General features: G+C 36.0%; 1 protein-coding gene across 1 annotated transcript in view; it reads right to left on the bottom strand.

Moving 5' to 3' along the window:
* Window positions 1–3,799: 3,799 nt before the first annotated feature.
* LOC135081579 (putative mediator of RNA polymerase II transcription subunit 12) overlaps window positions 3,800–23,347 on the bottom strand; it is a 68,581-nt gene continuing 49,033 nt past the window's right edge. Inside the window, exons 2-6 of the mRNA XM_063976323.1 lie at window positions 16,814–16,947; window positions 6,835–6,881; window positions 5,908–6,109; window positions 5,290–5,538; window positions 3,800–4,940 (exon numbers count right to left, since the gene is read on the bottom strand). Of these exons, the coding sequence (XP_063832393.1) occupies window positions 3,867–4,940; window positions 5,290–5,538; window positions 5,908–6,109; window positions 6,835–6,881; window positions 16,814–16,947 (1,706 nt within the window). The 3' untranslated portion in view covers window positions 3,800–3,866. The remainder of the gene's footprint in view (window positions 4,941–5,289; window positions 5,539–5,907; window positions 6,110–6,834; window positions 6,882–16,813; window positions 16,948–23,347) is intronic.

The raw sequence follows: 23,347 nt of genomic DNA, 5'->3' as shown, positions 1-23,347 counted from the left end.
CTTTATTCTGATGAATAAATGTCATTACAAGTTTTTCTCTAAAACTGATAGTTTGGCTAGAAAAAAATATTTTCTATCCACGCAGTACGCCGGCAGCGTTCGGATCGGATATAGTGACGTCATCGTCCACGCGCCGGGCGGTCAGTGAACTTTTTTAGTAATTTGGCCATAACTTCGTCAATTTTTGTCGTAGAACAAAAATTTTTGGACTGTGTATTAAGGATTTCTTAGCCCTATAAATCTGCATTCACAGCTAAAAATCGAAATGATCCTCATTCTGTACATGAAATATAATATATTTTTAAAATAACTATCAGGGGGTGATTAGTGATCGATACTGATGCCAAAAATGCAATCAGTAAATTTTTTGTCTGTCTGTCTGTCTGTCTGTATGTTCCTTATAGAAACAAAAACTACTCAACGGATTTTAACAAAACTTGGTACAATTATTTTTCACACTCCTGGGCAGGTTATAGGATACTTAGGAATTCTCACGGGAACGGGAATTAGCGGGAAAATCCTTTTGTATGAAAAATCTAAACCGCTTAAGTTAGACGCTTGAAATTTACCATGCAGGTACCGTAGTAAACTTAAAGCTTAGTTACAACAGGATATTGCAAAATTCCTACGGGAACGGGAGTTAGCGGGAAAAAAACATTTGTATGAAAAATCTAAACTACTTAAGTTAGACGCTTGAAATGACATTGGGAACTTTTTGCCCCACTTTTCGAAAAGTAGCGGACACAAACGAAACCTATCACAGATGATACATACTAATATCCAATGAATTTCCGTGCATTTTTTTTCTCTCTTATATGGGAATATTGAGAAAATGAAGTTTTAATATTTTATTTTATTTTACATTTAGGTAACATTTTTGACGACCTCGGTGGCGGAGAGGCGCACACACCGGTTTTCAAGGTGTGCCGGGCCAATCCTGAGGTCCCGGGTTCGATTCCCAGCCGGGACAATATAGAAAACGATCTTTTCACATTGTCTCTGGTTTGGGTGTGTTGTGGTTCGTCGTTCCCGATTTCCAAAACACAAATGCCTTAGCTACTTATTTTGGGTTGGAGTAATATATGAGATGTTGTCTAATATTAATTTAAGTATTTATAATATTTTATTTATTTATATTATTTTATTATTTTTTAGTTATTTATACATATTATTTTATTTACTTTTATTGGTTACTCTGCAATGCCAAACAACATAACATATAAAAATATCAAATCATTTTAGACAAATATATTTTCAACTTAGACTCGTCATATCTCAGAATTCCCATATATCACAACATAGCGCTTTAAGTGAATATACCTACAAGTATAAAGCTTTGACATAAAATACGTTTCATCTTTGTCCGCCGTGGGGCATTTTCTCATATTAAAGTTCCCAATGTCCTTTGGCATGCAGGTACCTTAGTAAACTTAAAGCTTAGTTACAACAGGATATTGCAAGATTCCCACGGGAACGGGAGTTAGTAGGAAAAAACATTTGTATGAAAAAATCTAAACCGCGTAAGATAGACCCTTGAAATTTAGCATGAAGGTACCTTAGTAAACTTAAAGCTTAGTTACAATAGGATATTGCAAAATTCTCACGGGAACGGGAGTTAGCGGGAAAAAAATTGTATGAAAAAATCTGAACCGCGTAAGATAGACTCTTGAAATTTGGCATGCAGGTATCTTAGTAAACTTAAAGCTTAGTTACAACAGGATATTGCAAAATTCCCACGGGAACGGGAGTTAGCGGGAAAAAACATTTGTATAAAAAAATCTAAAATGCGTAAGATAGACTCTTGAAATTTGGCATGCAGGTACCTTAGTAAATTTAAAGCTTAGTTACAACAGGATATTGCAAAATTCCCACGGGAACGGGAGTTAGCGGGAAAAAAATTGTATGAAAATATCTGAACCGCGTAAGATAGATGAAGGGGGGGTAAAACGAGATCCACGCGTACGAAGTCGCGGGCGGCCGCTAGTTTTAAAATAAGCATAGAAGAATATGATTTTACTTACTTCACATTACTTCAATCTACAACTTTTGTAATTAGAGCATTCGCCGTGAAAATTCAAAACTACCTTGGGACCCATGGCCATACCTATATTTATTTCGCCTCAGATCACAAGAGAAGAATGTACAGAAAGTCTAATTTTATTTTCATAATAATAATATTTTTAATTTCATAAGGGCCACCATCAGCGTCTAAAGATAATTAATGTATTAGTAATTTTGACATCGAATCGTAATTAAATCTGCCACAAAGGTGAGGCTTAATGTTAACCACAATAATTTTACATTAAGCTGATCTATTGATATGAATATTAATGTCATAGGGCTATTTTCATTTCGTTCCAGTTCCAGACATAGCTGCATAGAATATGTAATGATCAAAACAGCTAAATTAAACCGAAATTAGCTAGAATTCTAGTCTTATTGGTGTTATCCATGAAGATGTTTCAGAAATCATTTTGGTTCTGGTCATTTTCACGGGATGCAGGCCGCAACCAACCAAGTAATCTGGAAATCATTGGTAGAGGCTTATATTCAGCACTGGATGTCCTGTGGCTGAAATGATGGATGATGATGTATGTTCACTTACTAGTGGGCCTACTGCTTTATGTCACATTGGAGCTTTGACTCCCAAGTCGTTAAAGTTTTTGGTGAATGTCAAACTTTTCTCGTTAAATAAAACTTCGCGGCCCAATCCAAGTAATAATTGAATTATAAGTGTTGTACTGGTTTCACGTTCATTAGAATTTCATTAAAATGATTGTTTGGATTAACAACTGTTTTATTGTTCAGTGCTCGGAAAATTAATTCCAAGTGGATTAATTGGTTTCACCTTTTAATTTCTATTGGGTTTTCGTGATCGTTTTAACTATTTTAGGGAAAATTAAATTTTCGTGGTTTTATAAAACTCACTAATTGAACATTGCTCATGTCTTACTAAACGGATTCTTGCATAATTTCTTGCTATTACCACAGCTATTGCTACTATTATAATTTTTAATTTTCTAGCATAATGATATTAAATATTAAATTTTGTAACTCTCACTCAGCGTTGTGGTACAACATAATAATATTACTTCTCGTTAAGAGAGACGTCGCAACTGCGAAAACTTGTCTATTTCGGGATTCGAATCAAATTCTAATCGTTAAGTGACCCAAATAGGTATTTGAGTCACCCTAAACCTAAACTAACTTCGGTGATTCATGCAAACTAGCACTTATACCCCATATGATGTCACAGTATTTAATTTTATAGTTCTTGCAATTATACGAAGGCGAGTGAGCTTTACTTGTGTGTGTGTACGTGTACATACACATAACGAGAGTGTAATGTCTCTCAAAACTTTTGAAAAACGAATAGTAGACCACACGTGTAAAGCTCACTCGCCTTCGCCAATTGCAGCAACTGGGTATACCTAGGTAGATTTATGTGCCAATTCTTTTCTACAAATCTACTTAAAAGTATACCTTTTTATGCATAATTATTATAAAGAGATAAATTTATTATGAGTGTCATAAGCCACACGTCCCACTCGGAACAACGGAATATCCAATAACAGAGGAAATGTGGTTTGGCGAAAGCGTAATGAAATCCAGCGGTTGTTTTCATCTTGTCTCTGGAAAAGTGCGGTTAGTCCTACTTCGTTTGATTAAAGACCTATGTCGGTGTAACTATTTCCTTATAACTAACTATTAAAACGTTTATTTCCTACTTATTCATGAGTTTTATATGAAACAACAGCTATAAAGCGACAAATTGTGTTTTTAAAATGAAGGTGAATAAAACAATTTTTTAGTATCACTATCTTTAGTTTACAAAAATAATTCTAATTTATGTACAGGGTTCATTTTCAAGGCGCGTCGTCTCTTATAGGGAGATACTGGGGTCGTCGGTACAGCGGTCTTCTTTTCGTCAGTTGTGTGGGCACGGGCTCTAATAAGGACCTAGATTGAGCCCCATGGGAGTTTAAGGCACTCACGGGAACGGGAGTGACGGAGTATCCCGCAGCTACTAAGGCAGCGAACTCCTCAGGAGTATACGCCTTGTTATTTCTCGGAGGAGGGAGCTGCGCCCTCTGTTCCTCGATGCTCTGCCCATGCTGCTCGATGCTCACAGGCTCGTAATGTGCTGACTGCTCTACCCTAGAATACTGCTCCCTCGATGGCTGTTCAATCTTCACATTCTGTTCTTGCCTGACAGGCTGAGGCCTGAGTTTTTTAGGGGCTACGTTTTTACTCACGTAAATAGCAGAAGATGGAGCTTTAGTCGCTTCAATAGGACGTTGTTCGACTTGTCTCAAAGGCACAGGGACATCAAACCTGGCACGCTGCTCAGGTTGCTGTCTGTACACTGGACGAAGGTAGTACTGTTCTCCAAGGATTTGAGCGGGCTGTGGCGGTGAAGGTAAGTCAACTTGCTCGTATATTTTCACGGCCCTCATCTTTTCTGGTTCAGGGTAACGTTTCAGGTAAGTGACTGGCCTTTCAGCGGTATATGCTCTTTGTTCTTGCTTGGCTGGTTGCTGACGAGGAGCTTCGATTAGTCGGTACTGCTTTGGCGTGGCTTCAGGTTGCTGGTATTGTGGTACGATTCTGTAGGCGATTTGAGGTCTTGGCTGTTGCTGAAGTTTCGGGGCAGGGATCACTTTGAGTCCTTGTGGCTCAGGGCGTTCGTATAAAACTTGTTGAGTCTGCTGCTGTTGAATCGGCACGTAGCGGAGAGATTGGACTGGTCTCTGTTGTTGAGGAGCGGGACGGTACTGTTGTTGAATTTGCTGGTGACTGGGCTGCGCTTGCTGTTGCTGAACATTGGTGGTTTCGATCAAGTACTGCTGTGGCGCGGTAGGCGACTGAGGTGGCGTGATCTGCGCCTTGTTGCGTAGTTTCGTGGTCTTTTTGGTCGGCTTGGTAAGGTATCTGTCAATCTGAAATTGTGGAAAAAATTTCATGATAATACTTTTACAATAACAATAAATAAATTAAACTATCAGTCGAAATTTTAACCTTTTGCTCAACAATTCAAAAATAAATGAATGACATCATCATCATCATCCATCATTTCACCCACAGGACGTCCACTGCTGAACATAGGCCTCCCCCAGTGCTTTCCATGTTGATCGATTGTAGCGGCCTGCGTCCAGCGCTTCCCTGCTACCTTTATGATGTCGTCGGTCCACCTTGATGATGATGATGATGAAATGAATGACAAATGGATTCTTAAACTTTAGACAATGAATTTATTACATCTTCTACATAATTTATGTCAATAGTTACCTGCTGGTGTTGCTGAGAGGCAAGATTAGGCGCTGAAGTTTGCTGAATAGGCTGCGGCTGCGAGTAGGTCTGCTGATGCTGACGAGGCTCCTCGGGCCTGACTTGGAGCAGAGCCAGTAGCTCCTGGTCGTAGGGCTGAGGACTGGCCCCAGTGTCGCTGACTGAGAGAGCAGCCCCCACAGACGCTTCACCGCCGTTGGACGAGTAGTGGGGACGGGCGATGACAGCGTGGGATGGTTGGAGGGAGACCTGTAATGAGATAATATGGGCATGGGCAATGGGCATGAGCTAATTAGATGACATACGATGATCTTGTTAGTAAAAAAATTAAGTTTGGAAATTAATTAACAGCTAAACCAAAATTTAATGTATTTAAGTGTTATATTTTCAAATCAAGCTTAAAGAAATAATCAACACGAATGAATATCATTCCAGTCTATTGACAGTTCACATCAAATTCTACCATGATTTTCCGGAGATTTGCTTATTATTCAGTCATGTTAGATCTTGGAAAGGTATGCAATACAATAACTTTCATTAAGAAAAAAAATATCAGGTGAGATGCAGTTTCTCTCTTGTGGCCTGATTCGTAACTTTGACAAAAAAAATGACACAGACCTGACGTCCAACTTGAGGCTGAGGCTCCAAGTAGTAGAGCTGCTGTAGATTCTGCTGTAGATTCTGCTTGTGCTCCTGGGGCGAGTATATCTGCTGGAGGAGCTGGTCGCTGGACAGCGGCGCCTTCCTCTCTGGCTGCAGCTCCAACAACTCCTGGGCGTTTAGCGAGAACACTTGCCCTGGGCGGTACTCCTCGTCACTTCTGTGGATGACAGTTTAAACGTTAAGGCTGGGCTGTCAAATTTCATGCAAAAAGCACCGGTTTTCGTTATAGTTACGGTTAAAGTTAGGTGGTGCAACTGAGCCTAATATTTTGATGTGTTTAGTCATTAAATAATCAAACCAAATTAATTTCTATTGTCTCGATTTGTGGGTACTTGAAGGGTAAGGTGATAATTGGTTTTGATCTCCTCAGAGATAGTATTGAAGAGATGTTTTGTTTACGAGCATTAGTTGCGCAAACATTTGCTCGCGTCCCAAATTCGCACTGCGAACATTCCCAAACCGAACTTTATGATTCAAAACCTCACAGCGGTTAATTCATTTACAAAAAAAACTACATCACCAACTTAATGTGTGTCAGAATTTAGAAGTCCATAACAAACATTATCACAATCGTATACTGAATAATAGTTTTAACATTCTTCTATGAACTTCACGGTAACGTAGACAATCAATAGCAACATGGGAACAAAAACAATGTAAAATGGGAACACAGACAATGACATGAAGTGTAAGATCACGTGCAATGAAAAGTACGATGAAGGCAAACGAACCGACAGAGAAACGGTAGTCGGTATCGGAAAAGTTTTGCATTGAAAGTACTAACGTAACAATGATTGCTATTCTTGTATTGCTGGTTCATAAACAGTTATTTCATTTTGGGTTTACTCTTTAGTAGGTATTTTTTATGATATTGAAACTCACCTATTTTTATCTTCTTCTTGATTTTCTTCGACTGGCGCGACCTGTTCCTGAAAAGATAAAACAATTATGTTATTAATTACGTCACAGCCAAATTATGACATAGGTAGATACATAATCCAAAACATCAACAAAAACGAAAACATCTGTCTATTTCTAATAACATCGAGCTTAATTTCAAAACAGCGTACTATGTTTCACAATGACCTAAACTACAGCTTAGAACACACGGAAGGCTAATCTAAACAGTGTTTCCCACAAAACAATTTAAACAATCGGCTGGAAGTGGTCCCGACAAATTGATAGTGTGACAACAGAGCATGCGCGTGTCATAATACCGCAATTATGTATTACATTAGATGCGTGGTGAAAGCCGAGGAAAACTGAGACAATGCGGCGATTATCGGCCATTTTCGAAACGGGGGGCGGTCGCACGCGCCGATCGGTCTTTACACAACGCTAGGGCTGGCGGTGCATTTACATCCGGAGTACGATTACTTAACTACTTTTAAGTTACTAATGGTTGTTACAGCTGTGCCAATGATTTGGTCCAACTGGTCGTATTTTAATAACGCAATGTAGATTATAGGTTAGTAGCAGACGTAAGCAACATACCTACTTACGTGTGCAGCTCATCTTTAATTTCATTAGCCTCTGCAATAATATTTTTCGGTTGCACTGATAAACTAGAGCTTACAAAGTTGTGGTTTTAAAAATCCCTTCTGCAGTTTTTGCGTGCATCATCATCATCATCATCATCATTTCATCCAAATGACGTCCACTGCTGGACAAAGGCCTCGCCCAAGGTTTTCAATAATGAACGGTCCTGCGCTGCCCGCATCCAGGCTCTTCCCGCGACCTTTGCCAGATCGTCGGTCCACCTAGTAGGAGGCCTGCCCACGCTACATCTTCCAGTCCGTGGTCGCCACTCGAGAACTTTCCGTGTGCGTTTGCGTGCGTATTAGTAATAAATATTTTACCACTTATGTTCACATGGAGGAATTCCTAGCTAGACCAAAATGCCGTGAAGCATAATTTGAATAAATTTTAACTCATTTCAACACTTGAGAATATCTAACGGACTTGTAGGTAAACAAAACAATATATTATTTACTCATATTTGATAAAAAAATAACCTTGCGTCGTAAAAACACAATCTTCCTACCACTTACTACACAAAATCTCTTTAATATTGATATCATAACGTCCCCTCATCATTCCAAAATCGGTAAATTAGTCTCTGACAACCCTGATCACGTGGCCTACCCAGACTAATCAACCGGCGCGTCTGTTAACTCATCTGGATTCATTAATCTGTCGTGCGTGTCCGTTTTTCACTTTCCTCCAACGACAATGTGTCTCTAACGACGTTGTCTGTGGATTGATACACCTTAAATAACAAATGACTAACTAACTATTCTTCAGTTTTTCTAGGAAATAAAGAGTCAATCAAGAAGAGAAATGGTTACTGCATCAAAATTGGCAATTTCGTTGTCTTTAAGTTGCAATAACAATGTCATAAATACAATGAACACCTAACGTTAGTAATTTGTGGGAGGTGTTTAGACTTGTTCAAGTATTAATGTCTTATCCTCTCAAGTAGGTGAGTATACGAACTGAAATAAGCAATGATTAGTCCAGTCAATTTCTGACTTTGTGACTTTACTTAGTACTGTGACGAGATTCTGTGAAACTATTAATGAAATTAGTTATATTGAATAACTTATTGAAGAGTGAAAAAATAAATAAATATCATAAATTAAGATTAAATTGTCGTTCTAATATTGTCCCTGTGAGAGCGACTTCATTACCGAGAAACAGTCGCATGATATCGAGTAGAGAGACAATAATCTTAATTAACAGTAAATTTAAAGTATACCGAGCTGTTTCCTACAGCCAGTATGATAGCGAGAAAATTACTGGCAAACGTAATTTCTCAGAAGATATTTTACAGATCTCAGATATCAATACTTGTCCAAGTACTACAATTATAGCTAAATTACTATTCATAAACCAACTGTGAAGTAAGTGAAGCGAATTAACTGTCACCTTTCATAGAGATTAAAGTCATGAAAAATTGAAGTTGTAAAATTATAGAGGTTTTTTATGGACACGTAAAAAAATCCATTCTCGTGTATAAAAGAACACTCATAATAGTAAACTTTGTGGTTGTTTCTTTTTAACTGTTGATGAGAACGTAGTAATACGAGTGTGTTTTCAATAAGTGTTATCGTTTCATAATTTCCGATGAAAACTGAGATGATTTTGTTACTTGAAAATGCAAACTAATAATCATGGAAGAAGCAACCAGTTCAATATTAGAGTAGCAAAATGTATCTATAAATACCTACTCCTTACAATAGTTATGTTCAAAATGTAGGTTCTAAAACTATTTGTAACAGATAATAAGACCCGTTAATGTTAGTCACGATTGTGTAAACATGGCGTCTCTCATTACGAGATTAAATCCCCCACTTAAAACTGTAATGATAGGTATCATTCTTTCAGAAGTGCATTATAACGGTGCTCGTTATATGTGACAACGATTTCCCAATCGCATTAGGTGCATTTGTGTTGTTTTCCGTTACAAAATAACGGTGCATTCCTTGTCTGGTGTTATTAACGATTGCGATAGAGCTGCGCCAAACTGTTATTTCGTGCTCCCATTATGAGTAGTGGTGTAACAGAGTCGTTGTGACAGTAGTGATGAGACTAATGAATTGTGAATGTTTTACAGTTTACACAACTGTCGCAAATTACGTAGCTAATGTGGTGAATCTGCATTAGTGTGGCCACATGTAAAGATTTAGAAGCACCCGGATGAGACAGAGCGTGATCAAGTGGGGTATTATTTGTTAGTGTTGTAACATTTTAGTATGTAATTTATATGTATTTTGCTTGTTAAAACTCCTAAAAAGTTTCGATTATCATCAAAGCTTCGTGATTCTAAAAATAATACTGTTTAGGTACTGTGAGTAATAATAATTTTGGACAAACAAAAGCTGGACATTCCGGGGGAGTGAAAACATAAAATAAGCCCTTATGTTTCAACGTTCCTAACTACATGTGCAAAACGTATTGTGCTTGTGTTATAAATAATACTTATTATATTATTCCACTTTAAATTGAAAATAGAGCAGAAGGTAGACGTACAAAATAAATATTCATGCAATATTCTTAATCTGAAGTGTGCTAACCAGATTTCATAATATAATTATGCCGATGGCCAACATGTTATCTGGCAAATTAAAAGATGATATCGCCAACGTAACCACTGAGCTAATGTAGTCCTATATTAAATATCAATTGACTTAGAATGAAGTGACAACTTATAAATAATAACCACGAGTCCTCATTACATAGATGTTAACTCGTTTAAAATTGAGGGTTAGACAAATAGATCAGTGCTATGGACAATGTCCATTGGACATATTATAACTGCAGTCAAGTTGATGATCAAATCAAATCGTTTATTTTTGTTTTATTGTTAGAAAAACAAACAGCATTGTATAACACATTTATTTAAGCAAGTAGGCTCCCAAAGTGCACTTTTACATGTCCCAACCCTACCACTGCTTCGGGAAAGTAATGTGGGCTAGTGCTGAAAAGAAGCAGCGCAAGAAACTCGGTGCTTTTTAATTAGAAACAAAACGATGTTCAATGTTAACTACGACATATTTAATACATGAGAGGGGAAGGGAAAAGTGTGACCTTATTAAGTTTGTTAATTGCTATCGTTATGTTTAATTAGATCAATGTCTAGGAGGATCAATGTCTTGTCTACCGTTTGGTGTAGTGGTTCAGAACGGACTACTATGCCGAGAGGTCCCGGGTTCGATTCCCGGCCGGGCAGAAATTGAAATGATGAATTTTAATTTCTGTGACGGGTCTGGGTGTTACTATGTATAATATGTATGTATTTAAAAAAAAGTATATAAGTAGTATATCCGTTAAGCTAGCACCCATAACACAAGCATATTAATTGCTTACTTTGGGGCTAGATGGCGCTGTGTGAGATTGTCCAAAGATATTTATTTATTTATTTATTTAATCAATGTCTAAATAGCTCTACCTAGATAAATTCAGCCACTGGTTATTTATGATTTTTTTTTCAAAATACAATTTCCATATTTTTTCTAATCGATTCCCATACCTTATTCGATCTTACTTATCTCAATCATGATTTTTCTCTACTGTGCCCCTGTCAAATCACTTTCGTGATAGCATCAGTTTATGGTTGCTATTTAATTTAGTTTTTTTTTCATAAATTACTTTTCTATTGTATTTTACTAAACGTTTAATGTACCAAAATAGCCACAAAGATAATGTGGCAGTGAGTAGGTAGAGCAACGTAATAAAAACGTGCGCCTGACGAGGGTAGGCATACAGGGTGGCCTTATGAAGTGTTCTCTGGAATTAATTATTCATCTTACATTAAGTAACGCGTAAAAAGCGGTGAGGTGGAAACGTATGATGTGCCTTTAATCCATTCTGGGCATAATAAGACCTTTATTTTTATATTCTTTGAATGAGAGTCGGCATAATATAAAAGGCAGAATTTAATTGTGTAGAGAAAAAGAAATTACATTATACAGACAGTCATCATATTTAATATCGTTAGGTTTATTTCTATATTACAGACAAAAACCGCTTCAAATAAAAGTTTTTGATATCTATTAAATACGCAATACTATACATAATTACTTTTTAGAATTACGGATTTTTATGTAAGTATCCTTTACGAAGGAAGGAAGGAATCGCGTTTTGATCGCTCACAAAAACATGATATTAGATTGTTGGTGTTAACTACTCAACTTGAGTGACACTAACTTAAGTACACACTACTTATGTAACTTCACGTTTTATCCATCCAGTTAAAAATATTTATTGTCCGCGAATATTGCGGTTTATTCGCACCTATTATTTGCGGAACAAAAACTATCACATTTCCTATAATAGCCCGACACAATGCCTTTTACATTCGTCAACAAATCGTAGAAATTTGCCAGAGAAAGTCCCAAATTGTGATGACGCTTGTCTTGTAAGAAAAGACTTACAACCGATAATTACGGTCGAAGGCGGGACACAGCTCAAAATTATAAAACAGCACAATACAGTTTCAAACACTTTAGTGTTCTTTAAAACATTGACTACAATTTGTCAACTATTTTGAATCACATTCATCACATCAAGATGACAAAATATTGTTTTCAGGACTTTGTATCTATGACTCTACATCATTTTTTCTCCTATAGAAGCTGATGTTTCGGTACCTAGCCCAGACACACATGTTATTTTTAGCGTAGGCATTCTCATCTCAGTTACATTTTTTAAAAATAATTTTAGGATTTACTTAATGGCAAATGGCAAACATGGAAAGCTGAAAAACTTTAATCGTTAAAAAATAGTTTATGCATAGTTATTTAATTTTTTTGCATTAAGAGTTGCATCTCCAACTAATTTGAAAATTATAAATAACTTGAAGGGTTCATCCAGTGTCTAAGTAGCTCAGTTGAAAGAGCAGTCGCCCGGCAAGCGGAAGGTCGTGGGTTCAATTCACGCCTGAGGCAGTTCGATTTTTTCAAGTTATTTATAATTTTCAAAATAGTTTCTACATTTTTTTTTATCAAATTATTATTACATTTTAAATCTGAAAATGTAAATTGTTTTTTAATGTTCTAAGTAAATAATCATGTAATTGCTAGAAACCGTTCAAAGTGAGTGGGCTGTTCTTGTTGACCGATGTCTGAGGTCGGTTGGCACAGGCCAGTTAATAGCTCAATTTAAGAAATCCTAGCCGCAATTAGAACAGGGCAGGTCTACGTTATTATTAAATTGACGAATCCGATTTTGTAACGTGAAACAGTAAAAGTACTTTGAAGCAGGTAACAAATAACAAACCTGGCTTAATCCTTCAAGGCCCGCTAATCTAGACACAATAGATAATAATCAATTGTTATGACATTAATGAATGCCGTCTGGGACTCAAGCGGTTAAGAAAAGGTACATCAAAATCAAGCGACTTTACTACCAATTTACTATGCTCAAATTATACGCAACACGTAGTCTAACGCCCGTAATTCACAAACGATGCCTGTTTAAGTGAAGCTGCAAATCGAACGTACAGAGTTGAATAGAGTTCTGTGATTGGTTCGTATGTGACTCTGTGTCCACGCGCACTGTGAGACCTCATAGTAATGTTTGTGAATACGGGCGTAAATCGTCAAAATAAACATGTGCGTAATAAAATAGATGCTTATTATGAAGTAGAATGTGCTTTCCATACGACCCTTTTATATGCGCGCATTTGTGTTTATTATACAAATAAGGCTTTAAAAAGTAAATGCTATATTTTTTTAAAATAAATATCATACCTTTAAATATAAGGCAGTTGAAATAATACTTAAACGTTGTGCCTAGATTCTAGTTAATCTCTTTTCAGGTAACATGCTGAAGTAAGAGCAACCAACGTGTGGTTTTGTCGTCCCGCCGTGCTCTGCGGTCGACATAAGCTGACATTCATTTTGTAAGCAAAGAGAAGACTTATTTTTAAACCAATAGAGCTTTAATTCGCTTAATAACTGACAAAAACATGCAAGCTTCTACTATTTGTACGAATTTGTATTCGAAATGAAGTATAATCTAGCGATTAACTCAGTGCCTGAGATGTGTGAGCGGTACGGGAGGGGTGACATTGACGTATTATGACGTGACAAAGTATACAGGGTGGAATTTTGTAATGCCTCCTGGAGGGAAAGTGCTCTTAATACTGTAGATAGAAAATATTACTGAAAGAAAACATTCCTTTACTTTTGAAAAGAAAGAGAACTGCATTCAAAGAATTTCGAAATTTTTTCGAAATTTCACTACCGTACCATACAATTTTCTGTGCATAGGTAATTAAAATATTTTAAGATTTCATTGTTTTCCTTTCATTTGATTTATCAAGTTTTTTAGAGAGATTTCGTCCTTACACTTAACCCTAACGATCGATGCAATAAAAATACAGGGTGTAATTTTTAACAGATTTTAGTTGGTTCGATTCGCGGGTGTGGCAAGCAAATTTTTGGAAATTTTTGAATGCAGTTCTATTTGTTTTCTTTGAGAGAAATCTTCTATCTACAATATTAAGAGTACTTTCCCTCCAGGTGGCATTACAAAATTCCACCCTGTATAATTCTGAAGTCTCGCTGACGTTGGATATTAAAAAAACACCCTCCCGTGCCGCTACCATACTTAAGCTGACTGACTTAAGTGCTAGAGGTTTGCTAAAAGCTAAAATATGCCTGGCCTTTGACATTGTATGCGCAGTTGACCAACGTGTTTTATCCGATTAAACTGGCTACAAAGAGCATGGACAAGAGAATATTGTCTCTAACACCGTATACAACTGAACCTTTCACCTAAGCTAGGTTAGGCATAACCTGAATAAATGTTGTATAGTTAGTGCCCTTCGTGGCCAGTATAAAAGAGTATTTACATTGCTACATGATACCTAGAGAGAGTGCTCGAAGCGCAACATTACTGACATAATTTAAATTTGAGTGGTCGTGAAAAGACGAACTTAGACTTACACCGATGATTCAAGTAAGTATCACAGTATTTACGAGTATACGGAAGATAAAAAATTACCTATATCTATAAATACATTAGAGCTCAATAGCTATCACCAACAGTATTGGTTTTAATGTCAAATTACTGAAATTAGATTTCTTGGGTCTGTTTGAAATCTACAAAAATAATTTAATGTTGTGACACACTTCTTGTTCTACCAGATTCTATAAAAAGCTACGTGTCTCTACAATTCCATTTATTATCAGAGCCCAATGGCTCTCACCAAGAGTACCGATTTGAATGTCAAATGCCTTCAATTACAGTTCTAAGAATCCTTGAGACTGTTTGAAATCTACTTAATTAAATTGTGACCACTTTTCTCTGACTAATACCGACTATGTAGGCCGAAGGTGGAAGCGAGCTTCACCCGGAATCCTCAACCGCGGAGGAACTGCAGGCTATCTTACCACTAGACCACAGAGCAGAGGCGCTTACTTATGTTGAATATGTCACCGTAAAATTGAGAATTCCGTCAGATTATAATCTGACGTAGTTAAATTACAATCTAACCTAACCTAACCCACTGTTAGTTTACAATCTAACCCGTTATATTATAAACTGACAGAGTTCACAATTTCACGTTGACATATCTGATGCTAAATATTATGTTGTATTTATGTCCAACATTGTAGAGTGTGTAGAACGACAGGTCAGGGTGTTCCAAGCCGCTGTTGCAAAATATCCGCTAAATTTAAGTGGTATGCTAAATGCCAGGCTCGCTATCCACTAAGATTTGTTGCCTTGCCTTTTATAATGTGGACGTAATTTGAGCCTAAACGATTTACAACCTTATAAATGACATACCGTGTGATGCCATGGTGGGGGATTCTTTACCATAAACTCTCATATGACAGGGTGATAGCCAGAGTAGATAAATTATTAGTAGATAAGATCATAAGAGGTTATGCCTAGGGTTCTGTATTTACAAAATGTAGTTTTGTAAACCATACATTATGGGTTCCTTCAAACTCTAGCTAGAATACCAACGTTCGTATTCACAAACATTACTATGAGGTCCCACAGTGCGCGTGGACGCACAGGGTGACACATGAACCAATCATAGAGCTCTATTCAACACTGTGCGTTCGATTTGCTGCTTCAATTAAGCAAACATCGTTTGTGAATACGGGCGTAATATTGCGTATCTTAAATAGATAACCGCTAGCTTAAAGGATCATTCGCACAGCAATCAAGGCCCATCACTTTCTCAATAATGATCATTAACCTGATAGTAAAGATCGGTAGCATGCCTCCAAATGCCATCTGGTCCCAGGACCGGCGATGACGAAATCTGGGGCAAAGAGTGAAAGGGTGCAGGACATTGCCCGTTTGCTACTCGATTTAACCGGTGTCATAATTTGTTACGGTTTAGCGATTTTGATAGTGTCGCTTTGGAGTTTATGATATTTTATTTGGACGGACGTTATTTTAGCTTCGTAGATTATGGAACAGTTCTATACAGGATGCCCTAGAATGGGTGAAACAAACTGCTAGAGGAGGTAGCTCTACTATTGTACTATCCCTAAAAAATATGAAACAAAATAAAGCGCATAAGGAAAAAAAAATTTTGAAAAAGTGAAAATAAATCAGCTTTGCCTAAGTATCTGGCTATAATTGCTGCGTTTGGAGTTTATTTGTACTTTTTTCTTACTAATATTAATTGTACATGATCGCATCGTTTATCTGTAAACAAACTTTCGAAAATAATGACTAGATTTCGAGTTTAGAGCACTTTATTTTAAAAAAAATCCGGTCTCAAAATTTTTTTTTCATATTTTTTAGGGATAGTACATTAGTAGAGCTACCTCCCCTAGCAGTTTGATTTACCCATTCTGGGACACCCTGTATAGGAGACTGTGCCTTTAAGCAGTGACAAGAGAGCTTTAACGTGTTGTCACTTTTGTTGATAACGTCCCTCGTAGCGTTAGACATTTTTCAGGTAAATAAACTACACTTTTGGTTTAACAACTCTCGGATAGAGATACCTGGCAGATAAACTCTCTGTTAACAACCAACCAAACAGGAAGTATTTCTTAAATACTTAGGCTGAGTCGCACCACCTAACTTTGGCCGTAATTATAACGATAACCGCATGAATATTTTGTATGGAGTTTGACAGATTTTTGACGTTTTTCAAACTTAAAGTAAAATGGTACAACCCAGCCTTAGTAGAGTCAGCGTCAAATACATAGTTCGTGACACCCAAAATAGCCAAAAAAATCGTAACACTTCTTTGTTCCAATTGGAATACGATTGTGTTATCAACTTTTTGGCCACGAATTATTTGACACTGACTGTACTGTACCCACCTAAAACATTATAAAGAACATGGGAAATGGCCCCAAATACCACAAATTGATGCACTCACCTGTTTTCTCGGTGATCTGTAAACAAGACCTTGCACAAGTTCGTCTTGTGTTTGTCTTTTGTCCTTGTTTTGTGTAGGCTCAGCCTTATCTTCTTTCTCCTTCACATCTGCAGCGTAAGCGCACAGCGCGAGAGCTGTAACAAAGAAACAATTGATAAATATTTGAGATCTTTTACAGTACAGTACAGTGTCACAATTGTACAGTACAGTACGGTATTCAATACAGTACTGTACTGTACCATTGGGTACTTTTTATTTTTTCCGGTTTTTGGCCAATAATGACAAGTTTTCGTCTAATGTACCTTTTTAATGCGTACGACAAAATAATATGATTTAAATACAAACGACGGATATGAAACATAGTCCTTTAATGAATTGTCTAGCGACATAAATAATGCAAAATACATTTGCGGTGGCTCGTTAACATAGCACTCTACACTATGAGGAACAATTAAGCAGATTGACAAACTTGGAACGACCCTTGGGATCTTCCCATGTAAACTACTCTCCATGCAACGGCAATTCCCATAAGTTACATGATGTTGTTGCTCAACCACTACTAAGTTAAATTCTCGTTAAGCTACTTGTCAAAGTCAAAAATTTAATTTGTACTTACAAATCGTCAAATATTTTGCTCGAGCTACATGTCTCATACTCATAATCTTTTTACCCTAGCAGATCAACATTTGGCAAGTGCTGAGAAGAAAAGCGCCGCAACAAACTCAGTCACCACTGTACAAATGAGTACTCATTGTTAAAAGCTAAATATTGAAATACAATCAAAACTATAGTGAGAATCTTAGAATACACCAGAGCTCTGATTCCATAGCCTGGATGGTGGTCTTCTTCTAAATATATTCTAAATAGCTTATTTTAATTGAATGTATAATAACTGTATCATAATTTATCTAGCCCAGAGCTAAATGGACTTTGTGATGAAGGGAAATAACCCATTATATGTAAAGCAACTTAAACCAAGGCTTGCTTAGACACAATAATTTATTGTTGTTACCATAGGCCTTAGGCGATATAAAATTCTAGTATTAGTATCGCAAATGTCGCTAGGTAAGACAATAGTTATAGTTATACATTGTGGGTTGCAAGTGTTTCTACTTTCATCTATAATTTTTTGCTTATAAGATTGTAGAAAAGAAACATATTTTTATGTTAAAGTCAAAACTTAATCGGTCAAAACCACTTTTGGCTGGACAAATCTGTCAAAAGTGATATTGACCTAGGGCATCAGTCAAACATTTTGCAGTCAAAACCAGGCCGATTATGAGTTTTGACTGACCTTTTCTCCTACCGCATCGTACGAGTATAACCGCGTTAATTTATGGATTTACTGATAAAAGTCATCAAACATTTTCTTTCTACGAATAATTATGATGACACGGTTTCGCAGGCGAAATTAAGAACTTATTGCTCTTCCCAAGAACATTAAATATTAAAAAGCTAAAGACCTTTCTTCGAATGTATAAAATGAGATCAAAAGTGCTCATTAAATTTTACTCCGGCTATAACCAGAACCAGTACAACCCATTTGCGATTTAACTACATAATCATGCGAAGAAAAACATAGATAATAACACCTCCCGAGAATCAAACTGCCACATTATCAAATCATTTAGAGATGATGATTTGATTCTCTGTCTATGTCACAGCTAAACTACGGAATCAGTGAATACATTTTTTCTTATCAGTGACAATTCATAAAAGTTTCGTCAACGTGAAATCAAAAGGTGAAGTTTGGAACAGAAGTTAAAGCAGATGACTTAAAAAATGATTTTCAAAGTTTGTCTTTAAGCCATTTTCTCAAGTAAGTAACTCTTATTCATAGAGCAAAGGTTCCGGAATCAAGAGTTTTGACTTGAGCACTAGCTGGAAATGTCAATTCAGAAACCAGGCCTATGGATCTTTACCCTTTGTTTTTTTTTAAATCTTCATCGGGTAAATTCCTTCAAAACTTGAGCTTACAACTTGCAATGTTTCGCGGCTTCTGCGATACCCCGGCACTTTTTACTAATGTCTGATTTCACACATTGCCTTTAACACTTACCACATGTGTGCCATTAGCACCGATTCGCATTTACTCTATTTCATCGTCATTAATCAGTGTTGGTCGCGGACATATCCCATGGAATCGGAATTATATTGACAATGCCGTGTATAATGCGATTGACAGTAAATTATGCCTTGTATGTATTATGTATTATGTCCAAACTTGTATCTTGACGAAATTATGTGCAATTGAAGTTTTTTTGTTGATTGTTTGTTGATTTGAATAGTGCTTAAATGGTATTCAGAATAATATTTTAAAATAACTACCTATCAGTGACCACGGCTTCTTCTAGCAACACAGCCGAAACGATTAGTTTTGTGCCTACCCATTTCCCTAAAAAATTACACAAATAGACCAGTGATTTGCTATTTTAAATGTATTTGAGATGGCTGGAAAGTGCTCATTAATATATTTAACGCCTAACTATGACAATCAAACGTAAATGCGGCAAATGCTGTGACCGTTAGAAAGTTAACTTTTAATTTTTTCTTTTCGAATTTTCTACAGGAGTTTGACACTTTAATTATTTTCTACTTCTTGGAATCTTGCTCCACAGAGAGCTGAACAGGTGTTAAGCTTTGTGAATACTCAATTGTGGACTTATTGATTAAATAGTAAGAAAAATATCAAGAGTTGTGTGAAAGTCAAAGTCGAATGAGGTAGGTACCTACTACAGAATGTTGAGCTGAAGATTATCGGCTTATATATTTTGCTGAAAGAATGTATGAAGTTAGATGTTCTCGCTTGTTTTATCTTCTGTGTATCTTGCTGTCAATAGCTTTTAGGTACAAAACTAGTTTAGTAAAGTTTAAGTTACAGGCGTTGAGTCATTAGTTCAACATAGAAAATAACTAACTTCTGGAGTTCGGCTCTTGTTTGTACCCTTTTTTATTTAGTGCGAATCTTGTTCTACAACATCAACAATCCCTCTAGGTCTAGGTGTATGTCTGTCTATCCCAATATAGTTTTTATAGTAGTGTACCCTTTTTTATTTAGTGCGAATCTTGTTCTACAACATCAACAATCCCTCTAGGTCTAGGTGTATGTCTGTCTATCCCAATATAGTGAAAATACCGCCTAATTGTGCCTTTTTGTGTATCAACAACAATCTTGATTGTCTATTCACTTTGTTTTTACCATTGCCAATTTGTTTTTATTTTTTTTACAACAAAATTTAGGCTTGAAAATAAAATACTTCAAATGGAAGCAGCATAATATTCCGTCAGTAAAAAATTGGCTAAATAAAAAATAAATTACAATAACAGAAATCAGAAAGTTTTCAAGGACATTGTCGTATGGTGTAAACGCCAAAAAGGATTACCAGTCAGCTCGGAATTGGATTGGTGGAGAGCGGGATCGGATCCATCGGACCGTATAAATTGTAATAAAGGATGACTTTTCTTGCTTCGACGGCTGCTAGTGACGTTGAGATACGTGCCGGTTTCAGCAAAAATGTTATGAAATTACGAAAAATCTGGATTTAAGAAAAATACCTACCTAATACCGACATAGGTGAAAATATAGAACCACTTAAAATTAGCAGCCCGTATTCGCAAACATTACTATGAGGTCTCACAGGGTAACACACGAACCAATCACAGAGCTTTTTCAACGCTGTGCGTTCAATTTGCTGCTTCACTTAAACAAAGGGTGTTGATGAAGCTACCAACCAATCCAAGTGTGGGGATTGCCAAATTAAGGTTTTAAAAATGCAATATAGGGCTAATCAATAAGGGTATGTCTAGCAGTGGAATAATGTTAATAATGATAATGACGAAGTGAAAACTGTCATGTATAACTCATACATCACTGTCCGTCTTGAGTATTACACGCATTTTATTTGAAAAGTGACTCTGCGAATTCTATAAGTTGTTATGAGATTCGGATTGAACGTATTGAAGTTCGTTCGGACTGATAATAGAGGAACAACATGGTAAGATGGACTAAAGATTCATTTCTTCGAAATAATTTATTTTACAATTGAATGGAATTGGAATTCATTATTTCATATTTTGTTATAACAATGTATATTATTAATTTATGTCAACTTAATGCCTACGTTTTTCCAATAAGCCAATATCGCAATACGAGTAGATGTACCTTCATTTACATCATTCAGGAAACGTCCCTAAAATGGATGAAAACATTTCACAAATCTCGACAACCCAACTACCTATTGGGTTGAGGTATTCTCGGTATTCTCCACCAGAATATGTGGGATGTAAGTGTAGCACTGGCATTTAACCATAAAATGTTCCAGTGTCCAATTATTTAGCAAATACTTACTGCTTGCATTCCATCAGCAAAACAACATTCGTGTAATGTAACGTTTGACCAGTGTCCTCTCTAAGTGAAGGCCGAAGATTGTAAGTACGGTTAGCAAAATTATCTGTAACTATTACAATTTTAGTAGGTACAACTCTTGAGTACAGCGTGGGACCAGTTCTGTCAAGATGAAGGAACAGTTAAGGTTAAGGCTAGGTAACCATCTTACTGTAACTATAACAAACGTCAAAAGTCTGTCAAACTCCATACAAACACACCGGTTCTAGTTATAGTTACGGTTAAAGTTAAGATGGTGCAACTGAGGCATGGGAAAGAACTCGGTCTCAAACGGACATGCACCAAGAGATAAACTACTACTACTTAAGTCTTAACTTACTTAATTCTACTACTTAAACATTAATATTTGTGAAAACAGAAACGCACCACAAAAGTAAATATAATAAACGTAGTTTTTCTACTCTAATGCGATTATAAGATTAATTTTATAGCATCAGATAGCCAAGAAAGCATTATAGTGGAACCAGTTGAAATGGACTGCAGTAACGATCATATTATTTTCACTTTCGTTTTGTCATGTTCACGCAACTTAAAAAATATGCATTAATTATCACTTCATTACGCTAACTTTAATTCTTGTCACAACAATTTTACTTTTAAGCTGTAAAAAGTGTGTCTGTACTAAATATTTATTACTTTGCGTGTGAATTATCAATTAGGCTTATATACATTTTCATTACATAAATACTAGTATCATGTTATTTTAAACTAATATAATTTTAAAGCAAACATTTAAATACACGTGTAGATTAAACTATTAGTTAATTGGCAATTGTAAACAAAATAAATCGCATAGAAGATTCGAGAACCTGTTTTGCTGACCGTCTCATTGACATGGCATAGTTCCCACAGTTATACAGTGTGAGTCACGTTAAAGTGTACATATGAAAATAGATAAAACTAGACCTATTTTTATCGACAAAAAAGAGGTCAAAATTTTTTTGAGATTTTTTTTAATTTTTTTATAGAATTTTTTTTCTTCCAATTACTTATTGTAAAGAAAACGTAATAACTTTTAAACTAAGAGGTATATCCTGATAAAATAAAAACAGTAATAATGCTAAATAACAGGCGATACTGAAAAAATACATAAAATACCCAGAAAATGCCAACAAATAATAAAAAATGAGACTTTGAAAAAAATCTGCTTAAAAATTCGTATTTTTTTGGTTATTTGATAAATTTCTCAAAAAAATGCCCCTATAACAGGTGGTTTTTATTACTTTGTATTATTCTCTATCGTATTATCTTTGTAAAACCAAAAATCGCATGTCTCTATCCCTATCACAACATTTGCTATGATCGTTTGAACAAAGGCCTGCCACAACATTATTCTCCGCTACAGGTAGAGACAATTTTAATTTTAACTAAAATTCTTATTTTACTTCAAATCTTTTGTTTTTATTTGAAATCTAACTTGTCTTTATCAAAATTACAAATCTAGAGCCATTTTCAGTTTCGTTGTTAACGAAGCGTTGAATGGCGCGCCCGGAGAGGCTTAGTTCAAACAATCATTGCAAACGTTATGATAGGGATAGAGACATGCGATTTTTGGTTTTACGAAGGTAATACGATAGAGAATAATACAAAGTAATAAAAACCACCGGTTATAGGGGCATTTTTTGGAGAAATTTATCAAATAACCAAAAAAACACGAATTTTTAAGCAGATTTTTTTCAAAAAGTATCATTTTTTATTATTTGTTGGCCTTTTTTGTGTATTTTATGTATTTTTTTAGTATCGCCTGTTATTTAGCATTATTACTGTTTTTATTTTATCAGGATATACAGCTTAGTTTAAAAGTTATTACGTTTTCTTTACAATAAGTAATTGGAAGAAAAAAAATTCTATAAAAAATTTAAAAAAAATCTCAAAAAATTTTTGACCTCTTTTTTGTCGATAAAAATAGGTCTAGTTTCATCTATTTTCATATGTACACTTTAACGTGACTCACACTGTATAGTTAGACGCGTTGTACATACTTGAGCAGTTTAAACAATTTGTGTAGTCTGGATCCTTGGGCATCCATTGTGAATGGAGTATGAGCCGGCCATTGGAAATGTTTGACGAAAAGGTTGAACGTAAAACAGCCAGATAAAGTTTTATGGTTTTCTTTTCGATAGTAGTTA

The sequence above is a fragment of the Ostrinia nubilalis genome, chromosome 20 (genome assembly GCF_963855985.1).
Source record: "Ostrinia nubilalis chromosome 20, ilOstNubi1.1, whole genome shotgun sequence".
Classification (NCBI taxonomy): domain Eukaryota; kingdom Metazoa; phylum Arthropoda; class Insecta; order Lepidoptera; family Crambidae; genus Ostrinia; species Ostrinia nubilalis.
The sequence above is the reverse complement of the archived record's forward strand: the minus strand, read 5'-3'. Positions and strand labels throughout refer to the sequence as shown.